This window comes from Chiloscyllium punctatum, chromosome 10 (assembly GCF_047496795.1).
Source record: "Chiloscyllium punctatum isolate Juve2018m chromosome 10, sChiPun1.3, whole genome shotgun sequence".
NCBI classification, from domain to species: Eukaryota; Metazoa; Chordata; class Chondrichthyes; order Orectolobiformes; family Hemiscylliidae; genus Chiloscyllium; species Chiloscyllium punctatum.
The window spans coordinates 90,498,783-90,520,128 of record NC_092748.1 but is presented as its reverse complement, the minus strand read 5'-3'; the positions used below and the strand labels follow the sequence as shown (position 1 = coordinate 90,520,128).

General features: G+C 39.7%; 1 protein-coding gene across 2 annotated transcripts in view; it reads right to left on the bottom strand.

Moving 5' to 3' along the window:
• arhgap15 (Rho GTPase activating protein 15) overlaps window positions 1–21,346 on the bottom strand; it is a 753,427-nt gene that overhangs the window by 302,868 nt on the left and 429,213 nt on the right. For both annotated transcript variants that reach the window (XM_072579728.1, XM_072579729.1), the window contains exon 10: window positions 13,749–13,871. In XM_072579728.1, the coding sequence (XP_072435829.1) occupies window positions 13,749–13,871 (123 nt within the window). The remainder of the gene's footprint in view (window positions 1–13,748; window positions 13,872–21,346) is intronic.

Below are 21,346 nucleotides of genomic sequence, written 5' to 3'. Positions count from 1 at the left end.
AGTAAAGGAATCTAAAAGTAAAAAAAGTCTACTATACTGGCTTATCATGTTTTTGAGTTTTGTTAACTCAACAGTAAAGATCCCCTCTTATAGTGACTTAACTATGTGTTTGATTGTGTACCTGTCCTTTGACAGGCTGAGACCGGAAATCTGGCTACGTTTGAACTGCTGGAATCATCTGGAGCAATGTATGTATTTTGCTACCAGTCCCTGAATAAGACTGTTGGCCCTGGTTAGAGATCAACTCCTTCAATTTCCTCCAAATCCAGGCTGAACTGAAGTAGTTTATCAACTTCTTCCACAACTTCCACCTCGCCCCCAAATTCACTTGGTCCATATCGGGTACCTCCCTCCCCTTCCTTGACCTCTCCATTTCCATTTCCAGCAGCAGTCTCCAGACAGACATTTACACAAATCCACAGACTCCCATAACTACCTGGACTACACCTCCTCCCACCCAGTGTCCTGCAAGAACTCTAACCCATTCATCCAATTCCTCTGCCTCCGCCGCATCTGCTTGGATGACGACACATTCCACTCCCAAGCATCTCAGATGTCCACCTATTTCACACAACGTGCTTTTCCTCCCTCTGTCATACAGACAGCCCTCCACTGCACCATCTCCATTCCCCGTTCTACTGTTCTAAAACCCTCCTTCCAGAGTCCCCCTTGTCCTCACCTACCACCCCACCACTCTCAGCATCCAAAGCATCATCCTTAAACACTTCTGCCAACTCCAACTAGAACCAACCACGAAGAACATCTTCCCCTTCCCACACCTCTCTGCCATCCACAAGAACCGTTCCCTTCAGCAGTCTTGGTTTGTGTCACTCTCCCCAAATCCCCAACCCCACCCCAAACCCCCAGGTATCTTCCCCTGCAACCGGAAAAGATGCAAGATCTGCCAGTACACTACCCCCTTCATCCAGGGCTCCAAACAGTCCTTCCAGGTGAGACAGAAGTTCACCAACCTCTTTTCCAAACTAGTTAACGGCATTAGGTGCTCTCGATGTGGTCTTCTCGACATGGCAGAGACCAAATGTAAACTAAGGTAATGGTTTGCCGAGCATCTCAGCCGGGCCCACAGGGGCTGACCAGACCTTCCAGTCACTGCCCATTTTAATTCCTCTTCCCACTCCCTTTCCGACATAACCATCCTTGGCCTCCCCCATTGTCACAATGAACCAAACCATAACTTGGAGGAACAACACTTCATCATCCGCCTGGGTAGCCTACAGTTCAGTGGACTCAACATTATATTCTCAAATTTCAAATAACTACCCTTACCATCCCCCGACACACTTCCCAGCCCCTCCCACTCCCTTCGATTCCTCTCTGCCAGTAACCAGATTCATTCTTCCCATTCACCAACCAGATCATACCCTTTACCTGTCTTCACCTATGCCCACTTCACCACCCTGCTCCGTCATCCCCTTTATCTACAGCTCCTCCTACACCCACCTCCAAACCTGAAGAAGGGTTACAATGGAAACATTAACTTCTCTATCTCCTGATGCTGCCTGACTTGCTGTGTTCTTCCTGCCTCCTGTATGTCAACTAAACTAATGGTGAAAGCAGACTTGAAAGCATAACTTGTCCAGGCTGAAATACCTTGCAAGAACAATAGCAAACACTACATTGGAAAAACAGGCAGAAAACTTGCCACAAAAAGACATGACCCACTCTCACTAGTATCTTTATATACAGATGAGGCAGGACACCACTTCGACTGGGACAACACATCCATCCACAGACAAGCCAAACAGAGACACACACGAGAACTCCTAGAAGCATGGCATTCCAACCAGAACTCTATCAACAAACACATTTTCTTGGATCCCATTTATCACCCCCGAAGAAAAAGAACAGGAAATGACATCACCAACCCAAGGAAACCTAGACATGTAAATAAAAAATGGGCCATACCACCAGTGATTCATCCAGAGGCTCACTGATCATGTTACCTACTACGGTGATGAAACATCTGAAACTGAACCTTCCAGCTCAGTGAGCAAACCTACATACAGAATTCAGTAAATATTTGAAAGGGAGAATAATAATGGAACTTAGCTTTTAAATGTCTGTCGATTGTTTGAGAAAAGAAACACAAGTGGGAGAAATAAAGGTTTATATGATTTTTAAAACTGTGGTAATTTACATAGAACTGGTGTCTTTCAGCACAATCCTTATCCTTTCCTACATGGCGTGCTTGGGTTTTCCCAGGCTGCAGAAACGAGTCTGTTTGAGGGCTCATTATAATAGGCCTAAGAGGAAACCTCACACATAATGTGCTTAAAGGTATTGTTCACGGAAGAGTTATTGATACTAGTGAACTGGCCTGTTTTGGGATAAATTTTCTTCATGACTTCTTGCACAAAGTTCAGTAACTCTCAACAACCTAGATTATGAAACAATTGGGTATAGATTCATTCAACACAGGAAAGGTATTAGGAAGGAAAAAAGTATTTGTGGGATAATCAATCAAGAAAACACAACAATATGAAAGGCTAACATGGAGAAAAGATAGAGATTCTAGATTGCGGTGAATAGTAGAGGCCTTGCAAAACCCTTACCTGCTCAGGAAAATCTGTCACAGAATTATTTCTTTAACATATTTGCATGCAACATCAGCATTTTATAACCTAATTAATCAATTAGTGTTCCTAATTAGTAAAAACTCTCCATCCCAGTTTTATTCAGTAGCTTCTCTTCATTGTTTTGTGGCACAGAATGCTGTTTGCAGAGAGAACAGGTTTTATTCTTAGTTCATACATGCTTAATCTGTTTGGCTGCCCAGCTGTTATCAATTTAAACCCAATGAAACTCCCACACTGAGTCCATTTAAGCAGTCAATTTTAATATATCGTGAAATGTGCAGTTATTCTGAATTGGCTGAAAAAGTAAAATTCATATTTAAGGACTAACAGTAGGCTGCAAAGACCCAGTAAATCATACATCAAGCGCAGACAGTTAGTCAATATTTGAGTATGGAAAATCAACAGGCATTTTAAGAGAAATAATCCTGCAGCAGTTTATTTTGTGGCTGTTATTCATTAGGGGAGGATGAGATGATTGATATGGTTATAGCATTAATACAAAACCATGGACAAACTAAACTAAATCATCTCAGATTTTACGCTAATGTATCTTACCGTGCAGAGATGCTATCTGACCTGTCACTAATAGCTGTACATAAATGTCACCTGACATCATTCACAAGCTACTGAGGACCAGATTGGCAACAGATTACTTTTACTATAATAGTATTTATAACCAGATTTCTAAAGACAGAGTTTTCACATTGGTGGACCTTTATAGGCTTATATTTAAATCTATAAAAATAAAAGTATATTGCTTTCATTTGTATTTCTTTAATAAAACATTCATATAACTCCAGTTTCAGAAGTTCAGGAAATTTTATTGCCATAACCTATTCACTGTCAGTTTTACATTTAAATTATATTCAGAGAATGAAGAGGTTATGATTTTGAACTCATAAAACTGATCTCAATGTATCAGGTATACCACTGAACAAAAAGTAATTTTGAAGCTATTTGTGAAATAAGATTAAAATATTCACACCTGTGTTGATCGTCAAAGATTGAGTCACAGTTTATCTGTTAACATGTCTCAATTTACTTAACATTGCCTGAATATTCTTTAATGTGTTGCACTTTGAGAAAGTGCTTGAAAAGGATAAAATATTAACTAATCAATCATGGGAAAAAAACACAGCTGCTACTTATTTCAGGCTGTGAACGGTCTGAACATTGTGTTTAGCAACTTCAGAGTGTATTTCAACAGTCATTTTCCTTGAGCATTTTCCCTGCAATCCTTCCACTTATTTCCCCTCCTGAATGGAGTTGGTTTTTAATTTATACTTGAGTTTTTCATGCCTTCAGCTGCCTTAACTGCTTCACTGTCACACATCGTTTGCTCTTCACTGTCTGAGGTGACCTTTATGTACTTAATGACTAACATCTCTTTCAATTCACCTGTTTGAAAGTTAAAAATCATGCAACACCAGGTTATAGTCCAACAGGTTTAATTGGAAGCACACTAGCTTTCAGAGCATCAGTCCTTCATCCGGTGATAGTGGAGGGCCCAATCCTAACACACAGAATTAAAGGAGCGATGCTTCGAAAGCTAGTGAGCTTCCAATTAAACCTGTTGGACTATAACCTGGTGTTGTGTGATTTTTAACTTTGTACACCCCAGTCCAACACCGGCATCTCCAAATCATGTTTGAAAGTTCTGTGTATCAGCCACGGTTCTCAATCTCAAGGTTCAAGTTTTGAGGCCCACACCAGGATCTTGAGCAGAAAAATCAAGGGTGACATTCTGATGCAGCACTGATGTAGCACTGCACTGTTGGAAGGACTGATATTTGGATGAGATGTTAAATCAAAGTTCTTGTTGAGAGGATGTAAACATTCCTGAGATACTAATTTGAGGAACAGTGATTGTTCTGGCATTCTGGCTAATACTTCTCCATCAATCAACATGACAAAACGGTGGCAGCACGGTGGCACAGTGGTTAGCACTGCTGCCTCACAGCGCCAGAGACCTGGGTTCAATTCCCGCCTCAGGCGACTGACTGTGTGGAGTTTGCACATTCTCCCCGTGTCTGCGTGGGTTTCCTCCGGGTGCTCTGGTTTCCTCCCACAGTCCAAAGATGTGCAGATCAGGTGAATTGGCCATGCTAAATTGCCCGTAGTGTAGGTAGGTGGTAGATGTAGGGGTATGGGTTGCGCTTTGGCGGGGCGGTGTGGACTTGTTGGGCCGAAGGGCCTGTTTCCACTCTGTAAGTAATCTAATCTAAAAAAAAATTTCGCCTTTCTTGCTGTCTGTCAGAGATTGCTAAATGTAAGTTAATTTCTGTGATTTCTATATTCCAATAGTGACTTCACTTTAAGCAGTTCCTCACTGACTGTAAAGGTCTTTGAAATATCTGACAGTCATGAAAAGTGCCATATCAATACAAGTCTTTTTTGCTTGTGAGTTACTGAAACTATTTTGCAAGCTGAACGTGGACTTGTTTTCAATGTCTCTCACCTTCTTTTGGTTTTGTTCAGCACTCTAAAATAGTTTGCTATCTTTCAGTTTCCTGATTCTGGCAAAGAGTTTGCACCCAAAATGTGGTTAGATCTTTTTTTCTTCTCAGATCTGCACTTCAGATGCATTCAGGTTTCAAAACAAATGCGACCAAATGTGAAATTTGTCACTTTTCCCACAGCGCTGCATCTAAATATGAAGTGGGAAAGTTCTATGTAAATGTTTTACACAATTAATGTAGAGACAAAGATTCAAAGATCTATTCTCATATATGTTTATGAAACTAAATGTAATAGATAGATAATATCGTATTGTGCACATGGCTACCAACCACTGAGGGTTTGTGGTTGGGCTACAATGTAGCCATCAATCCTCTTTCCTTGATACTTCTAATTAACCTGTTCAGAGATGTTATTACACAACTCTGGAACAGAATGGACTTGAACTCAGGATAATACCAGTACAGGTACATGGAAGAGTCTCTTGTGACTCTTGCATCCTGGCAAATTTAGCAGTCCATCAACATTACAAAGATAGATAATCTTGAGTTTTAGATCTTTTCAAATTATCTGTTCAGAGATGTAATGGCATTCTGGCAGGACCTGAATCTTGGTTTTCTCACTCAGAGGCAGGGAATGTACCACGGCACCTCAAGAACCCTTAGCTATTAACTATTCAGTTTTCTAATCAACCTGCTCTGGGATGTTATTGCACACTTCCTGAGTGGGTTGTACTTAAACTGAGGCCTCCTGGCCCCAAGGTAGGGACACTACATTTGTTCCACAGGAGCACCTGATCCTTCTTTCAATGTTGAGTCTAAGCTTGTTGAAGTAGAGGGTAGACCACCAGTGCGTGTTAACAAGAGGCAGTTGTCTTATATAACAAGAGGCAGTTTATTGCATGAGAGCAATAACTACAAGTTACATTGATTAGCTAAGCATTAGTACTTAAGACCATCAGGAGACAAAGATGACTCGTCCATCTCCTCTGGGGCTTCATGCTAGACTGCCAAATTCTCTACCCAAAGACCATGTAATGTAATCAGATTTGGTGGAGCTTAATGAAACTTAAACATGAACCTTTTTCAGAACCAATATGTGACAGATGAGAATGAGTTTTCCTGAAAATCCATGTTAATGCATGTACTGGGACCTGGCTACAAATGCAGCCAAATCAATTCGGATCAGGAATGGTCATACAAGCTATATGCTTCCAATAGGCTAGGGATGCGCCTGATAATACCCTCTCCCCTGCTTCAAAAAGAATCAGAAGTTCAGACAATGTATTCTGGTTTGGAGGGAATAGAATTTTGAATTCTACTTTGTCAGAACAAAAAATGTTCCATTAAAAAGGAATAGCTCCAAACCTCAACCAAAAATGTTGACAAATTTTTATCATTCAGAGCAATCATGCCACCAAATTAAGGGAAGTATCTACTTCCAATAGATCAATTATGTTTTTAGTTCATACACATACTAGTAATGAAGCTACACAAATATCAGGAATCACTTTCTTAATGTTATTACCCTAAACTATTAAAATGAAAACTGAAATTATAACTTTAATAGATTGTAAGCAGCAAATTTCATAAATTACTTGCTGCATTGTTCTTCTTTTCTGATGTTAGCTTTGAGCATAATAGATCAGAATTTAATATCCATCCAACTTTCCCCTCCCCCATCTACATGGGTGCTTTTGGAGTTGAAATCCGATATGATAAGACCATTAATAACTAAGAGCATGACTTTAAGAGAATTTTTCTGATGAAGAGTCATCAGACTTGAAATATTAACTCTGTTTTCTCTCCACAGATGCGCCCAGACCGAATGAGTTTCTTCAGTAATTTCTGTTTTTGTTCCACCTCATTCATCTATTTTGTGGGGCTTCGTAATCCAGGGATGAAAGGCTTGCTTTATGAGGAAGGACTGAGCAGTTGAGGCCTGCACTCATTAGAGTTTAGAAGGATGAAAAAGAGGGTCAAATTGAGGTATATAAGAGGTAAAAAAAGATTGGTAAAGTAGACATGGAGTGGATGCTTCCCTTTGTGGGGCAATCTAGAATGAGAAAGCATACTTTTGGGCAAAGGGATGACAGATTTAAAACAAAGTTAAGGAGGAATTCCATCTCTTAGATGATCATGAATCTGTGGAATTCATTACCCTAGAGTGTGGTGGACATAGGGACAGTGAAGTAATTTAAGGAGGAGTTAAGAAGATTTTTAACTAGGAATTTTTAGACTATATTCCCTACAGTGTGGAAACTGGCTTTTAGGCCCAACATGTGCACACCAACCCTCTGAAGCATAACCCATCCAGGCCCATTTCCCTCTGACTAATGCACCTATCACTGTGGGCAATTTAGCATGGCCAATTCACTTAACCTGCACATCTTTGGACTGTGGGAGGAAACTGGAGGAAACCCACGCAGACACAGGGAGAATGTGCAAACTCCACACAGTGACCCAAGGCTGGAATTGCACCCAGATCCCTGGTGCTGTGAGGCTGCAGTGCTAACCACTGAGCCACCGTGCCACCCCTAAAGGATTATGGGGAACAAGCAGGAAAGTGGAATGGAAGTTGAGATGTGATACGCCATGATCGTATTAAATGGCAGAGCAATATCAAGAGGCTGAATTGCCCACTCCTTATTATAATCATTCTGTTCTTATTTCAGAACCCCCTTGCACTGCTGGCCAAAACTTTAACATTGTGTTTGTGTTCCTTGTACGTTCAATTAATAGAAACTGTTTTTCTTAATTTCCCTTGTCTAACATATGCACCTTCATCAAACATCTCCTCAATACTCTTTACTTCAAGCAGAAGAACCCTAGCTAAGACCCTTCAACAGTGGAACCATTTTACCTTTTTTCCAAATGATACGAACTATTCTCCTCATTCTAACTGATTACTTCATTTTCGTTAACATCTAATTTAGTGAGGACATATATTTAGAAACAACTGGTATTTGATTGTATAAATCTGGTGCAATTTTAGACCCTATTATTTTAGTCAATCAAACAATGAGTTGCATCATAAACTTAATCAGAGGACAAGATCAAAGATAGGAGCAGGAGCAGGGCTTTTGACTCCTTAAACCTGCTCTGCCATTTAGTATGATCATGGCTGAATTTTTAGTGCAATACCCCAACCCTGCTCGGGTGATAGTTTTTGTAATCCATATCCAAAAATTTGTAGGTAGTTTCAAGAAGAAAACTATGGCTGGATGAGTAGCTCCATGCACTGGCAAAGGATTAACAGGACTAATGGTATCAATGTTGAGAACATTTAAATGGATTTTATAACCAGTCAGTGACAAAATACTGTATTTTACAGAGAAAACAGGCTTATCAAAATAAGTTTGGAGGTGATTGTAGCTTTGGCCTGTATGATTGCAAATTTATTGGTTATCAACCTTTCCCATATAATAACAACTTGCCTTCAAATGGCACCTTTAACGTAACAAAACATTCTATATTACTTTGCATAAGTCTTTTGAAAGAAAATTTGTCAATTAGTTGCATGAGGGAATTTCAGGGCAGGTAACTAAAGGCGTATCTTAATGAGAAATAAAACTTGAAGGTAAAGCATTTTATAAGAGATTTTCAAGTTTAGTGTCTTAGCAGCTGAATGCATGCAAACAATAGTAGAACAATTACCTACAGAATGCTCAAGAAGCCAAAATGAGACAACAAAGCTAGCTTACAGGATTGTGAATTTGGACAAGATGACAGAGATCTAGGTATGAGTGCGTGAGAGATTGTATGCAAAAATGGGAATATAGCACCATGTTATTTCTGAAAGAGAAATCAATGAGTACAGTGGTGATGGATGAATTAGACTTGGTGCCAATTTGGTGATGGAAAGTAATATATTGGCTGACCACAAATTTATAAAGGATAGAATGTGGGAGGCTGGCCAGGAGAGCATTGGAATAGTCAGACAGGGGGATAACAATGGTGTAGAAAACAAACAGCAAACAAACTGATGAAGGGTTGGGTTAGATATTGGGCTGATATAACAGAAGTGAACATAGACAGTGGGTTGTGATTAAGCTATGTAGTGGAAAGCTTATCTTGGAGTTAAATAGTTAAATTTTCAACTGATCTCGTCCCACCTCAGATTGTCATCAAAAAGAGGAGTGGAATAATTGGCTCAGAGTGGAGTTTATGGATGAAGTCAATATTTTCGGTCTTTTCAATATTTAGTTGGGAGAAATTTCTGATCATTTAGCATTGAATATGTGTCTGGAATGTCAATACAGTAGAGGTGTTGACAAGCTACAAAGGACTATAATCAGTAAAGATGGACTTTGGCATAGGTTTTAGATATTGTCACCAAGGGGCAGCATATAAATGAGAAATAAGAAGGGACCAAAGATAGATGCAAAGAGGATACCAGAGATTCAGGAACCAGAGCTAAGGCATTGGAGAGAAAAGGATGGAGTCAGTGATTGTAGTTCCACCCAGCTGTACAACGGTGTAGTGGCACGGAAGCAGTATGAACTTGGGATCTGTTTCAGAGGTCAGGCAATGGTCCAAATCAAATTGAAAAATGCAAGCATTGATGATTGAACAAAAGAAAACTAATTTGTGATTCAACAATACTTTCAAGGATGTTGGAGGGGAAAGAGAGGTATGAACATGAGGAAATAGTTCGTAAAAGCAATGATGTCGCACAATTATATTTTAATGAGAAGGTTGATAATGGCTCATTCGAAAAAGTGGGAGACCTTTAAAGAGAGAATCAGATAAAACAAGGAGCTAAAAATGAAAATTGGATCTTCAGCAATACAATGTGACTGAATCAGAAGAAAAATGTGAATGGGAGAGAAAGTAGGGAAAGTTGTAAATTCAGGGACAGGGCACATTTGAGGTTTCACGTTCAATTCCAAACCTCTCCCAAGCAATTGTCTGAGACTAAACCACACTGTGGCAACCTTGCTGTCATTTGTTTTAGCTCAAGATGAGCTCTCAATCACATATTTATGGCACTACTGAGGCCAATTATTTCCCCAGGTAGAACACTCTGTGCAGTTCGGATCCTGACTGAGTACTCCTCCAATTGAAAGCTTAGTTCATGCCTGTTACCTTCAGACCTGATGATTCTAATGCACTCTTGGCTGGATTCCCACATTCTACCCACTGTAAAATTTACGTCATTCAAATCTCAGTTATGCATATCCTAACTTGTATAAAATCAGATTTGTTCATCACCACTGTGTTTAGAGAATTATATAAGGTCAGAGGCTAGGACATCTGTGGCAAGTTAACTCACCTCCTTTCTCCTCAGTACCTACTAACCATCTACAAGACCATAACTGATAGAATACGCTGTTTCTGCTTAGATGAGAGTAGCTCCAACAACACTTAAGAAGCTTGAGACCATCCAGGACAAAGCAAATGGCTTGACTAGCACCCTAACCACCACTTTTAAAATTCATTCCCTTTGCCACCAACACACTTTAGCAGGAAAATGTACCATCAACAAACTGAACTGAATAACTCACCAAAGCTGGTCTGAAAGCACTTTCCAAACCCTACCATCTCGAAGGACAAGGGAAGCAGAGGCTTGAGAACACTGCTACCTTCAAGTTCTCCACCTAGATGTTCAATCCCAAATTATTTTATTAAATATATAGGGCTGCTTCTTACCATAATTTGGAAAAGTGTCACTTCTGTCAGGTTTCATGGCGGGCTTTTCTCCAAAAAGCTGAACAAGTTTTCTTGCACGGTTGTCCCAAACATGCCTCATTAACTTACCTACCACACCTTTTATGAGGCCCCTCTCATCTGATGCTAGCCTGGTTCTTCCACTCAACGTAGTTAGAAGTACTCGCTACATCTAGCATATCAGGGTCCCTGGTGCCAGCACCAATTTTAAAGGCCGTTGTGTGCCAAATCAACTACTGGCAGTCTGAAGCTGTCCTGCAGAGTTTGTGACAGTTGCTCCCTGACATGGCAGATAAAGAAATTGGTGCCCCTCTTTGAGCACAAGGACTTCAAGTTCCTGATGGATGAGATGGCGTTGAGGAAGGCTGCCCTCTTCTTGGACCATTAGAACTTGCCAACCTCATCTGAAGTCACCACATGGATCAATATAGTCTCTGTGGATTGGAGAAACACCCAGCATTGTAAGAAAAATGTCAATGATCTTCTCTGCGCCACCAGAGTAAGCACCACCATTCTCTCTCCACTATCTCACATTCACTCCATTACACCTCCACATATTGAGGCACATGCTCTATCGCTCTCATTATGGCATGCAACATCTTCCCACATTCACTGACATCCACCCAATGCTCCTTTCTACAAACTCTGTCTGTCATCTGCACTACCTACTCACTCACCCAGGACACCTCACCACCTCAGCCCACCTACACCAGCACTAACAACTATGTCACCAATCTTTATATCACTCAATCCCTCCCTTTCTTTCATTCCAAGGGAAAATGGTCCTTAACAGGACTGAAAGGGCCAGGATGGGTGGTCACATTCTGGACATTCAGCTCCTCATCCCCAACAGGAGGGGATCTTGACCTTTGCTGGTGAAGACCAGGATTGTTCCTGTGGGGATGTGGAAACCTCCATGTTCTAACAACCAACTACAATGCATTGTACATTGCTGTGGCAGTCCCCTCTTATATTCAATGTGCATTTAATATTAATGTGCCACATTGTGTAATCTTGATCCATTATTCTCCCATCTGTCTCCTGCAGGCACCAAAGGGGTGTCCATAGTGTCCAAGGTTGAGGGCCACTCAGTAAAATATACCTTTCTCTACTTCTTAGAAAGACGGTGTGGAAGCCTCAGAGGAAACACCAATAATTCTGCCTCCTGCATCTTCCATCAGCCCAGAAGCTGATTCCTCGGTGGATATTTGTCCAGATTAGATTTGGAAGCACTTGCTGGTGATGTCAGTGCCATGTCTCTGCACCTGGCTGAGGGAGAAACTCTGCAGATTGCTTACAATTGGAGGACTGCAGGAGACCGGGCACTTGCTTAGGCCCAGAAAGGAGAGGATCGCAAACCGAGATTTCTATACAAATGTACAAGCAGTGACAGTAGCTACAGGCTAGTTAGTCCAGTGCTCCAGACTAGCTAATGCAAATACTGCAGGACTGCACAAATGCTATTTGCACCATGCTTCTTCGGGCATGCAAGAGACCATGAACAGCTGCCAAAGAGAGGCAAGTCCAGCAGACTCAGAGTCTGCAGGCTCTGTGCACAGACCAGCACTCCATCACTCCAGCAGTGGTGCTTAGCACTAACGGCAAGATAATGGGCAGATGAGGGATATTGACCTCACATGGACACAGGCAGTGCCATAAGGCAGCTAGCCAGAGGTGGCACCATATACAAATCCCCCAGAAATCTCCTCTCATTTACACTGCCTGCCACCCTCAGGTCTGTAGGAGTTCATACTAAAGAGGGTGCACTTTTTTCTGACCAAATCTCCAAAGTCAATACATTCTGGTGTAGAGCATGCAGTCTCTATCCTCGCTGCAGACTATGCTGTTTTTGGATGCACATTCGATGGCGTTATGTCACTGAGTTCCCTACATCAACAGCCTAAAAGGCACTATTGATGAAAAAAGTAGTATTATGGGAAATTAATGTGTAAATAATTTTAATGTAAATGATGATGATCTACATAATAATAACTTACTGACATCAGCATGACATGATTGAGATTTGAAGAAGAGAAGATTGGAAACTCTGGACTCAGAGAGCTGTGAACAGTACAATTAATGTTCAAGTGATAACAATGTGAGTATAAGATTCACTTTAGCATGTGGGACAGTTATTCTTAGATAAGGACAGAGTAGAACAGCCTCAAACAGTGCAGGACAGGAACCCAAAGATCAAGTGAACCCATGATAGACAACAATGTAAGCTTAAGTCTATAGGAGTAGCATGATCTATAGATAGAGCCACAGCAGCACAAAGCATGGCAGCAATGGTATCTATTCAAATTAATAAATACTGTGGCTACCATAATAATTTAGATTTTAGTCATTCTGTAGACAGTGAATCAGGTCTGTGTTCCCCAAAGCCTTTCTATCAGGTACATTTGGAATGCTGTAATACACCTTCCACTTTACTGAACGTGTGGAGCTGCAAAATCTCTCAAAACAAAACAATGTGCATTATTGACACTGTCATCTACCAGTTTAAACATTTGTTCATGTAGTCAATTTTGTGGCAACTAATACAATATCAGGAGGCATTTTATACTTTGGAATCATGGCCATACAGGTTAACTGTCTTAGAAACTAGATGTTCCTAGGTCATATGCAATTTCAACACGAGTCCCAAAGTTGAAAGGATAAAAGTCTAGCACACTGCGGCACTCATTTTCAACCATCCCCCAAAAGTGAAGTATGGTGTGATGGTCACAACAGACATGCTGTCTTCAAAAGAATAAAATCAATGTGGCAATGTCTGGATATTGCATTAAGATAGTCTCCTTCCCTTACTTTAGTGGTAGTGACACACTGCCACAAATTGAAAGAGCACCAGAAGCACAAAGGCAATTGCGTTGTGTCCATAAGACAAAATCATAAAAGTTTGTGTTTTTACATAACCATTAGGGAAGCACTCATGATGCATAAACAATGCATGTAATATTAAAGGTTAGAGTGCATCAGTGTATTCTAATGAGGAGCTATTGCACTTATGAATCAAACACATTACCTTTAATCAGTCCTTTTTCTTGTAAAGTTTTCAGTGAAGGTCGCCTTGATATGAATTTTTTAAGTCTGCTCTTAACTCTTTTCTTCTCAGAAGTATCTGATGAACTATGGTTCAGTCGCAGTACTGGGGATTAAGGAAACAAACAGATGTCACATTGTTGAAGAAACTGCCAGGAAAAGTTTGCTTTACAAATTAATGTTTCATAAAGAGCAAAAAACAAATTTTTTCAAGTTATCTGGAATTTCTAACATAATATAAAAAAACTTCACATTTCCAAAGATTGGTTTCTACTAATAAACATATCCAAAATGGTAGTGAACACTGAGAACACATGATGCTCATGATTCGCCTTCGACAAATATATATACTATAGCTCATTTCTCATCCTCAATGTTTTCCTTCTTCTGGAAGAAATGACTCTTCCAGTTTAACTCACTGCAGAAACCTGACAGAAACCCATTCTTGGGTTTCTTTACGTGTCACCATAGATGTTGGGCATCAGCAGGTTATTTGACCACAGTCAAGGCTCACACACATCTATTTTCCAGCAGTCAAAAGCAGAAACGTTGATTGAATTACATTTCCTCCCTAAGTCAGGGGTGTTATGATCAATTGTAAACTTAACTTTAATGGGAAATTCAGACTGAACTCAGCCTTGCCTGTGACACCCCTAAATTAGTAGAGTTGTTCATGGTGTCATCAGCAATTTCATAAAATGGCTTCTAAAGTAAAATGTCTGGTTTTAAATCAGATCCTATTGTAAATATAAATGTCTTGACATTATTAGTGATAATTACATAGCCTGATAAGTCCATCTTTAAGCACAAAGGTACTGCAATAAGCTGTTCTGTATCCATTTACTAATATTACGCAATGCAAATTCATTTTAAAACAGATGATATCCTATTTCTCTTGGCTTGCTTGAACTACAATTAATGCCTTAGTCATTAAAAAAAATGAGAAAAATTCCAATGCAACTTGGGTATTGCATCAGAATCCAGCATCTTTAAAACTGAAGATAAAACTTATGATAAACAATGACTTGACCTCAGCTGAATGAAAGCCACAATGTGTTATTGCAACAGGAAGGTTACCTGTAAACTAACAGCTTCAAAGAGTTCAGAAAGAGAAGACAACGCAAACTAGTCCTTGCCATATTTGTCACTCATGGAATTAAAAGTAATGTGGTCAAGAGAACAAATGTCTGTTTTAAATCACAAATAGAAAATTGTTTCCATCCTACATTATCTACTTACAGTATGGTAGCTGTGAAGTAGTGACATCTAGTGATATAAAATAGCTATCACATTGATTGGTAATGGAAACAGGAATAGGTCATTCAGTCCCTCCAGCTCATTTCTCCATTTAATTATATCAAGGTTGATCTGTACCTCAAACCCATTTACCCACTATTGCTCCACATCCCTTGCTACACATTCAAACATTGATTTCTCCTTTGAATACTTCATGTAGACCAGTCTGTTCTGCTTTTAAGTGGCAACTTTCCATGACTGTTTATGTGAAGGAGTGCATTTTGATTTCACTCCTAAATGGCCTGGGTTTAATTTTAAGTGTATGCCTCTTGTTCTGGATTCACCAGATGAAATAATTTCTCTTAATCTACGTTATTAAATCTGATTAGCCTTTTTAGCACATTATTTAAATTACCCTCAAATATCTATATTCAGGAAAATAAAACCAATGTTTATACCAATGGAATCATAATGTATTTCTTTTACATCACTATCCATTTGGTGAATCTATTCTGCACTTTCTACGTAGATTCTTCGAGAGAAGCAATAATCAGAACTGAATACATTATTCAAGGTGAGCTTCTGACCAAGGCTGTATGTGACTGAAAGTATGATGTCCTTACCTTCATTTTCTAGTTCCCTTAGATAAAAGGTAATTTTCCAACCTTTTGTATTGCTTGGTCTTTGTCTATTTCCACTAACTCATTGTGATATACATACACGGGCAATTTATTTGCTTTTCCATGTTTCCTAGTTTCTCATCATTTTGCTTATTATGCCTCCCAACTGCATATTTTGAAATGCAACTCTTTATTTGTTGTTTAATCGTTACCTTCAAATCTATTTAAACTATATCTGGTTAATCAGGTATTCCCTAAGAGTTTTAATGCAAAATTTAATGTGACATCAGATAGCTAAGATAGACAAAGATAACCAACATTCTCACATACTGCGCCCTTATTTAATTACAATTGTCCAAAAGATTTTTTTTCACTCAAAATAAGAGTTTTAATACTCAATTGAACGTGACATCAAACAGCTAAGAAAGACAAGGGATAACCAACATTTTCACATACTGTGCCCTTATTCAATGACAATCATTCAGAATATATTTTGACTGGTTCAAAACTGTATCAAATTGCATGATTTCACAGCTTGACTTGCCCTCAGAACCTATTGATATTTAAGCATAGCTATGAGGAATTCTGAAGAATCACAGGCAACCAGAATAGTTGATTGCAAAGGTGTGAACTTCTCAGTAAATTATAGCAACAAACGCAAATAACCTATGTTACAACCAGTTCCTGGGTGAGCTTCCCTAATTTTGCACAGTTTCAGATGGGATGTAGTAGGCAGTGAAGAAGCAAATGGCATATTGGCCTTCCTAGTGAGAGGATTCAAGTACAGGCCCAGGGATGTCTTGCTGCAATTATACAGGGCCTTGATGAGACCACCTTGGGAGTGTTGTGTGCAGTTTTCATCTCCTTATCTGATGAAGGATGTCTTGGATATGAAAGGAGAGCAACAGACTGATTCCTGGGATGGAAAGACAAATGTATTAGCAGAGTTTGGATTGGCTAAGATTATATGCATAGGAGTTTTGAAGAATGAGGGGATGATCTCATAGAACCCTATTAAATTCTCAGAGGACTTGGCAGCGTAAATGCAGAAATGATGCTACTGATGACAGTGGAGACTAGAACCAGAGGTCACAGCTGAAGTAGTTCATTTAGGACTGAGATGGGGAGAAATGTCCTCATCCAGAGAATGGTGCACATGTGGAATTCTTTGCCACAGAAAATGGTGAAGGCCAAAATATGTAATGTTTTCAAGAATGGGTTAAATGTTGTTTTTGGGGCTAAGGGATCAAAGAGTATGAGGATAACGGGGGAACAGATTGCTACAATCCAACTGAATGATGGAACAGGCTTAAAGGGCTGAATGGGCTACTCCTTTTCCTATTTTCTTTGTTTCCATGTTCCTATACCTAAATTGTCAAGCTCACAGGTGAGGACATTTAAACCAGTTCCTCTTCTTTATTCAGTGAACCCCTCAGTTGATCGCAACAAAGTTCATTTAAAAAGGCTCCCCTTCCCTTGGTGTTCTCAAGCAACGATCACCCCCTACTATATCAGACCACCAAGATGTTCAAACCCAGGTGGCAGTAATTTTTTTTATTGCCATGGGAGGGAAGGGAAGGGTTGATGGCGGAAGTGCAGGAGATGGATTGAACATGGCTGAGGGCCCTGTTCACCACGGTAACATGGAACTGTGGTTGAGGAGAAAGGTGGATCTTTCTCAGGCTCCTTTACAGAAGGTGGAACAGATGTGATGGAGACGGAAAATGGGATGGGAGAATTGCATGGAATCCTTCCAGGAAGCCGGGTGGGAGGGTGTAAAATCTCTCTCTCTCTGTCCAGACTTTGGGAGTCGCTGAGTTTACAGTGTGCCAGCCTGTCCCCAGAAAAGGAAATACAGAAATGAAAATACAACACTTCCATGGGCAATATACAATAATCTTATCTTGCAGCATTGTCAATGATCAGAAAAGCTGGGAGGTCTTCATATAGATTTTTTGCAGGTATTTTCAGACCAGACTGTTCAGAGATTTTATGACACCACTCTGGAGCAGGTGGGAGTAATCCTAGATCTCCAGGCTTAGACGTCAGGACACTACCACTGTTTCACAAGAGCCCTCAGGATTGGAATCATGGTGTACAAATGTCACCTTGCACCGATAGTGCTTCCAGGAGTCCAATATCCATTTTTCCCTCTCTTTTGCCCTTTATATATCTGAAGAAACTCTTACAGTCTTCCTTTCTATTACTGGCTAGCTTACCCTCATATTTGATCTTCTCCCTCCTTATTTCTTTTCTTGTTGCCCTCTGTTGGTCTTTGTAAGCTTCCCAATCATCTGGTTTCCCACCGCCCTTCCCCATATTATGTGCTTTCTCTTTTGTTTTCATGCTATCCCTGACTTCCCTAGTCAGCCATGGTTGCCTCATCCTTCCTATACCATGCTTCCTTTTCCTTGGAATGATTCTTTGCTGTAACTCCTGAATTACTCCAAGAAACCCCTGCCATTGCTATTCTACTGTCTTTTGTGCTAGACTCTCTCCCAGTTAGTTCTCTCCAGCTCCTCCCCGATACCTCTGTAGTTGCAGTTATTCAGCTGTAATACTATTACCTCTGATGCTATTTTCTCCCTCTCAAATTGCAGAGTAAATTCTATGATATTATGATCACTGCCTCCTAAGGGTTCCTTCACCTTAAGCTCCTTCATCAAGTCTGCCTCATTGCACAACACTAAAAAGGATCCCTTCCCCTTGAGTTCTTAAGCAATGACCACCCCCTACTACATCAGACCACCAAGATGTTCAAACCCAGGTGGGCAGTAATTTTTTAACTCCTGGTTTTGTATATCACTGGAAGGGTATATAAAAAACAAAGTTGTCTGCAGGAGATGGTTTACTGCTGCAGCCTCTCATGACCTCTCTTTCTTTTTAGTCTTTCTGTTTGAGGTTTACCTGACCCTGTACAGATGGAACACTCCATGGGACAAAAAAAGGAATCTGCCCCGTAGTCACTGAATTTATATCCACTGCCAAATTTTAACTGTGGCAGTCTTCTTCTTAAAAGTGCAATTTGGAATTAGAAGTTTTATATGTCCATAAGTAGCTTTGAAATCTGATTTGTTATCATTGCATTGCAGCTTTTTGTAAGCCTCAGCTCAGGGAGAAGATTCAAAAACAATGCACACCATAGACTGTTATGTTTTGGTATTAAATATGGAAAATGCTCATTTGAAATCTATGCTTGACAATGAATAATGTAACATGATCTTCCTTTAAAAATGGGCGCAATACAGTTTTTAATTATGAATTGATTTTTTAAGGCCAAATGCCAATGACAAAAATTATGTGGTAATTTTTTTTTACTGCTTTATTTTAATACCAAACTTAACTCTCATTCAATTGTCTTTTGATTCATTTACAAGTATCGCATATTACAACTTATTTCAGGAAGCAAGGTTTTACGGTCAAGGTGTGGATCACTATCAATATTTTGTGGTTTTGTCAAAATTTGTGTAGCCAGCAATTTTGTCTGAATTACTCCACACAGAAAAACAATTCTGAAGAATACAAACTGCCCACATCTTGTGAAATGGTTGAAATGCTGCATGGCTTTGTAAATATTCCTGTCAAAATTGGAATCTTGCTACTTTTGCTGCACTAATTTAATTTATTTTTTCATAAAGATGAAAGTGACAGCCAGTTCATGGACTCCAGCTGATCACATGTAGTAAGACCATATAATAATAGCAAAAACATTTTTCAGAAATATGGTACCATGCATGTGGTCTGGTATGCCCTATGTATATTTTTTTTGGTTAAAACTTCTGTAATTCCTAAGGCAATAGAGGCCTCCTGCTCATCTTCCTCCATTTGGAATCCCTCCTCCTGTGTAGATAAACCTCCTCCTTTAGCATAAAGATAAGTGAAGTATGTCTAGAAAGATGCTGCATAAAGCATTTCTGGTCATCCCAACTTTGTTTTGATGCATATACTGGACTCTTCTTCAGACACTGCAGTGACATTTTGACAGATGTTTCTCACGAGGTGGGCCAATAATAGGGAAAGGCAGATTTTGCCCAGTTAAATATCATTTTTCGTACCTGACTGTACTCTAAGACCTGCATTATTTAGGTCTGATTTGACACCAAATATAGGACAATTGTGCAAGAACTTAAACATGAGATCAGTGGGACAAAGTATAACTTTATTATCCTACCATTATAAAAGTGCATGAAGTGAAATAAAAATCTCTTGGAAAGAACAGCTGTGGGCAGACCAACTAGAACCTTTCTAATTAAATGCATACTGGAATTCAAGTGACCATTGAGGTATTGACAATCAGTCTTAACTTTTAACGGTAGAAGAATTACACTTCTAACAGCACAAAAATGGTCAACTACAAATACCAAAAATTGATTAAAAGCCAACATGTTATTTAGACACAACCAAATATCATGTAACATGCCAATAGTCCAGGTCAAACAAATAATCTCATGATGCTACATTTTGGCAGTGTACTAGTGGGATTTTCTAATAAACAGAATGCTGCTGTAGGTCTAAATGGACACTGTGACCACTGTACAATTGAACAATGTTGTGTGTGAATTGCATTGTTAAATGCAATGTCAGATATGTTGGATGTATGTTGCAATGATTGGCTGATTGAGTAAAACATCAGACCTCACTTTCCTCCAGACCTCAATCACCCAGCACTTGCAAAACCCAAAACAAAATGTCTATTGTTAGATGTTATTAAGCATCTGAAGACCCACAAATATACACCCTTTTGGATGACAATCATATATGATCTGAGAGGTCACTAATTATTATTACTAATAAATAATACTTGTTGAATAATCACAAGTGTGTTGATAGCCACACTAACAACTAATTCAAGATAATCAGTTAGGCTCATACAATGGCTCACTTTGGAGACATGATGGTGTAATGTTGTATTATTACTGAATGACTCATGCAGAAATACTGGAATACTCTAAGGCCCCAGGTTCCAATCCCGACACAGCAGTTGGTTGAACTAGATCCATGTTCAAGGAGAACCAGGACAATATCCAGGCTTGGGCTGACATGTGGCAATTAACATTCATGTCGCACAAGTGCTAGGCAATGACCATCTCCAACAAGAGAGAATCTCATCTTTGGCCCCATATTCAGGGCATTACCACTACTGAATCTCTCACTATCAACACCATGGGGCTAACTATTGACCAGAAACTGAACTGGACCAACTATAAAATTATTATGGTTGCCAGACTAAGTCAGACACTCTGAATTCTTCAGTGACTAACTTACCTCCTAACTCCCCAGTGTCAGCCCACCATCTAAAAAGCACAAGCCAGGAATGAAATGAAATACTCCCTGCACTCCTGGATAAGTGCAGCTCCATCTCTGGTAAAGAGGCTTGGCATCATGGGGACACTGGATGCGACAGATCAAATGTGGAAAGAGCAGAGGAAGGTAAGGCAGAAACACAGTAACATGGAAAATGAGGATCAAAGAATGATAGTACAGGAAAAGGGGAGGACAGAGAAAAAAAGGTAGGAATATACCGGCAATTAACTAAATATTACAGACATGAAAACACAAAATTCAAAGTTCTGCATCTGAATTGTGTAGTAATCTTAACAAAGTAAACAAATTGCTAGTATTTATTTAGTTAAATGTATATTATCTGATTGACATTTCAGAGCCATACGTTCAGGATGTCAAGGGATTAAGTCCTGAATACATTTACAATGACATGTCACAAATC